Consider the following 3,652-nt stretch of genomic DNA (forward strand, 5'->3'; position numbering starts at 1 on the left):
TTGATTCAAATGCTTTTCCTTTTTCTTGCTTTTTTGTTGCAGAAAACCAAATAATAAACGTTCAATTCTACTCAATTTGAGTTTCCTCCAACTCCATCAGTGGGACGCTTTTTATCCTGATCTTCACAGCTCTCAGCTGCTGTTTGAAGAGGAGTTTCTCTAAAGTCTGGTCTTCATCCGCACATGATTGGAGTAAAGCAGAGCCTGACACAATAATGTTAGTTTCTTCTTGTATGTTGACGTTTAAAAGACTTCCAGGTGGTTCTGAAATTCCACCTGTTTTGAGACAAATAAGCTTTTTTCCCTTTGGTTCACCAAGTGTTTCCTTCCTTTTCAGAATTGAGTACACAACCAATACACTTTTATCATATTCTTTTGGGGAAAAATGCTCATTAGCGTTTAAAATAAATCTACTGAAAATGTTTCTCATCACTAAATGAAATTTGTGGCTAGTTTATACTTTTTTATGCTGCAGAGAGAAAATACAGCTTTATTTTTAGGGTAACTTGATGCAAGCTTAGAAAAATAGAAGTTGGAGGTTTTAAAGTTTTTCTGTTATTTCCTGAGTAGTACTCCTCCATAAGAAGTGACTTAACTTAAATTTGAAGTGCATTTTTTATATTTAGATTTGCCAGTAGAAATTAATATAAAGAGCTGTGTTTTATCTTAACGCTGTAAACTAAAAAGATTAAACCAATTGCCTGATTATACTCAACCATTCTCATCATAAAAAGAGCTTTGCAAATCCAGTTATAGGATTAACTCACCAGATCTCCGGTTATTTAACCTTCTTGAACCAAAACAAACGCATGTTGTACAAACAGCAAAGAAAAGGAAGAATAAAAGTCGCCTTTCTTTACTTGTTGGATCCATATCTTCCCCTGGTTGAAAGTTTAATACGGTCAGATCTCCATTTCAGCCCACATCCAAACGCGCATCCAGCCAAATAGTCGATGTCAAGTTTTCTCTATTGTTTTTATCTAAAGTTGGGGTAGAAACGCCATCCAAACACCCAGTGATGTGCCCGAGGGGAAAGGGCAGCTGCGGTTTGACACAGATGAGATTACAGTCTGCAAGATCAGTGGGGTGGATCACGAAAAGACACTGCGCGCTCAAAGGAGAGGGTTCACGGCGATCCACGCGTAATTCACGATCACCAGCACGGATGAATGGCTGCCACTGTCATTTTCCACGCATGAAGATCCGAGCTGTGGTGTCACGCCTCGGTCCCGCTTCTTAGACAGCAGATGAGATGCACGGAACGTAGGGCCATTTAGAGCTAAGAGGATAATACGCGTCTAATCCGCGCGCGCGCGCTGGACACAGATGGAGACGTCTTGACGCAACAGAGGAGCCACTTCGAGAGCACTGTCAAAATTAATACTGAAGAAATGAGAGATATGTTGGTGCTGTCTGGAAAAATAAAACATTTACTTTCAGCTTATTTGTGTCTTTTTATTACAGCTCAGGCGGTTTCTCCAAAATTGGCTTAACCATTTTTTCTGCAGGTCAATAAAGTTTGTATGTTTCTAAACAAAGGCGGCTGCACAGTGGCGCGTTTGCATGCTCTCCCTGTGCATGCGTGGGCTCTCTCCGGGTAGTCGGCTTCCTCCCACAGTCCAAAAACATGACTGTTAGTTGATTGGTCTGTCTTAATTGTCCTTAGGTGTGAGTGTGTGTGCATGATTGTCCTGTGTGTCTCTGTGTTGCCCTGCGATGGACTGGCTCTATGACCAGGGTGTACGCCTCCTGATTGCCCATCTCCAGCAGTCAACGGGCAGTCAACGGGCAGTCAACGGGCAAGCACCCCCCCCCCCACCCACCCCGCCCCCCCAAAAAAAGCAGGAGGGAATAATCATGGGGCATAAGAGGAGAACCTGGAGGAGGCTGGGGACAGAGGGACACACAGAACATGACAGAAAACCCCCCAACGGCGGATACCAGACGCACAAAAAACAAAAGGACAAACCACAAACACAAGACAAGGACAAACAGAACATAAGAAACCACAGGGCGGGCGCTACCACCCAAATTAGACACCATGAAGGAGACTTTGTCATGCTCCGAGAAAGCCAGGTCCAGGTAACGAGTGCAGGCTTCGATGTAGGTACGGCAAGTCTCTGGGTCTCCACAGTATGTAGTGGAGTGTTTTTGTGGAGTCCAGGTTTCTGCTGGGTCCAGGTGTGGTCGGTCCATTCTGTCACGCTGAGCAGGAGGTTAAGACCCAAAAACGCAGAACACACTAGACAGGAGCAGATGAAAATAAGTAAACCCTTTATTTAAAGGAGTAGACTTGATCGAGCGATCCAAAAACTCACAACTGAGCACTGACTCGGGCAAAACTTGGGAGGGAACAGAACAACGTATACACAACGATGGACCGACAAACACTGTGGGAATGACAGGGCTTTTAAGCACAGAGGGAGGTGATCAGGGGAACAGGTGACAGGTGTGAGTGGTCTCTGGAAGGAAGGCAGGTGTTTTCCATAAACTAAATGGGGAAAGAACAAAGCAGGAGGGAATAATCATGGGACATAAGGCCATGTCCACACGTAGCCGGGGATCTGCCAAAACGTAGATATTTTTCTACGTTTTGGCCTGTCATCCACACGAAAACGGAGTTTTTTCACACGAAAACGGATCTTTTTAAAAACTCCAGCCAAAGTGAAGATCTGCGTTTTCTCCATTTTGGGTGTCTGCGTGTGGACGGACAAAACCGGAGTTTTAAGGTCCACAACGTCACTTTCCGCGACAAAAAAATGCTGACATCAGGTGTGCGACCTGTGTTTACACTAGCCGACAGCATGGATGCCCTCAGAGCTGCGCTCGCTTTATCAATTGTCCAAGCGCTTTTTGCTTGTTTGTTTTTGCAAGCGGAATTACTGCTCCTTGCGGAAGACCACAGACGAAGGACGAGGTTAAGAACGGGGGAAGTACTGCTGCCTACAGGTCTGGCATGTCCTTAACAACGTATTTATCTGGGTACGTGTGGACAGAGTTTTTTTTAACTAGGTGGTGTGGATGCAAGTTTTTGGAGGGGCGGATATTCGTTTTTAAAAAAAAAAACGGCTACGTGTGGACTAGGCCTAAGCGGAGAACCTGGAGGAGGCAGGGGACAGAGGGACACAGAACATGACAAAAACATTTAAAAAGGACTTGAACTTCAGGGATGAGTTAGTACTTCGTATTCACTTGAACAACTGAACTGGACTGAAGAGCTTCAAAAGAAGGAGAATAAAGAGAGAAAGGGTTGAAACATTTTTTTAAACAATTTTTAAAACGTGGTCATAAATATTGTTGTTCGGGCCAAAATGTTGAATCTCATAATTACGACCTAGAATCTCATAATTACGATTTTGCTATCTCATAATTACGACCTAGTATCTCATAATTATGACCTAGTATCTCATAATTACAAACTAGTATTACATAATTACTAACTAGTGTCTCACATTTACAACTTTGCTATCTCATAATTACAACCTCGAATCGCATTATTATGACCTAGAATCTCATAATTACAACCTAGAATATCATAATTACGACCTCGAATCTCATAATTACAACCTAGAATCTCATAATTACAACCTAGAATATCATAATTACGACCTCAAATCTCATAATTATGACCTAGAATCTCACAATTATGACC

General features: G+C 43.0%; 1 protein-coding gene across 2 annotated transcripts in view; it reads right to left on the reverse strand.

Moving 5' to 3' along the window:
• The window catches only part of LOC107394022 (pikachurin), a 39,342-nt gene extending 37,856 nt beyond the window's left edge, over positions 1-1,486 (reverse strand). For both annotated transcript variants that reach the window (XM_015972735.3, XM_015972734.3), the window contains exon 1: positions 768-1,486. In XM_015972735.3, the coding sequence (XP_015828221.3) occupies positions 768-873 (106 nt within the window). In that variant the 5' untranslated portion in view covers positions 874-1,486. The remainder of the gene's footprint in view (positions 1-767) is intronic.
• Between the last annotated feature and the right edge of the window lie 2,166 nt (positions 1,487-3,652).

This window comes from Nothobranchius furzeri, chromosome 17 (assembly GCF_043380555.1).
Source record: "Nothobranchius furzeri strain GRZ-AD chromosome 17, NfurGRZ-RIMD1, whole genome shotgun sequence".
In the NCBI taxonomy this organism is placed as follows: Eukaryota; Metazoa; Chordata; class Actinopteri; order Cyprinodontiformes; family Nothobranchiidae; genus Nothobranchius; species Nothobranchius furzeri.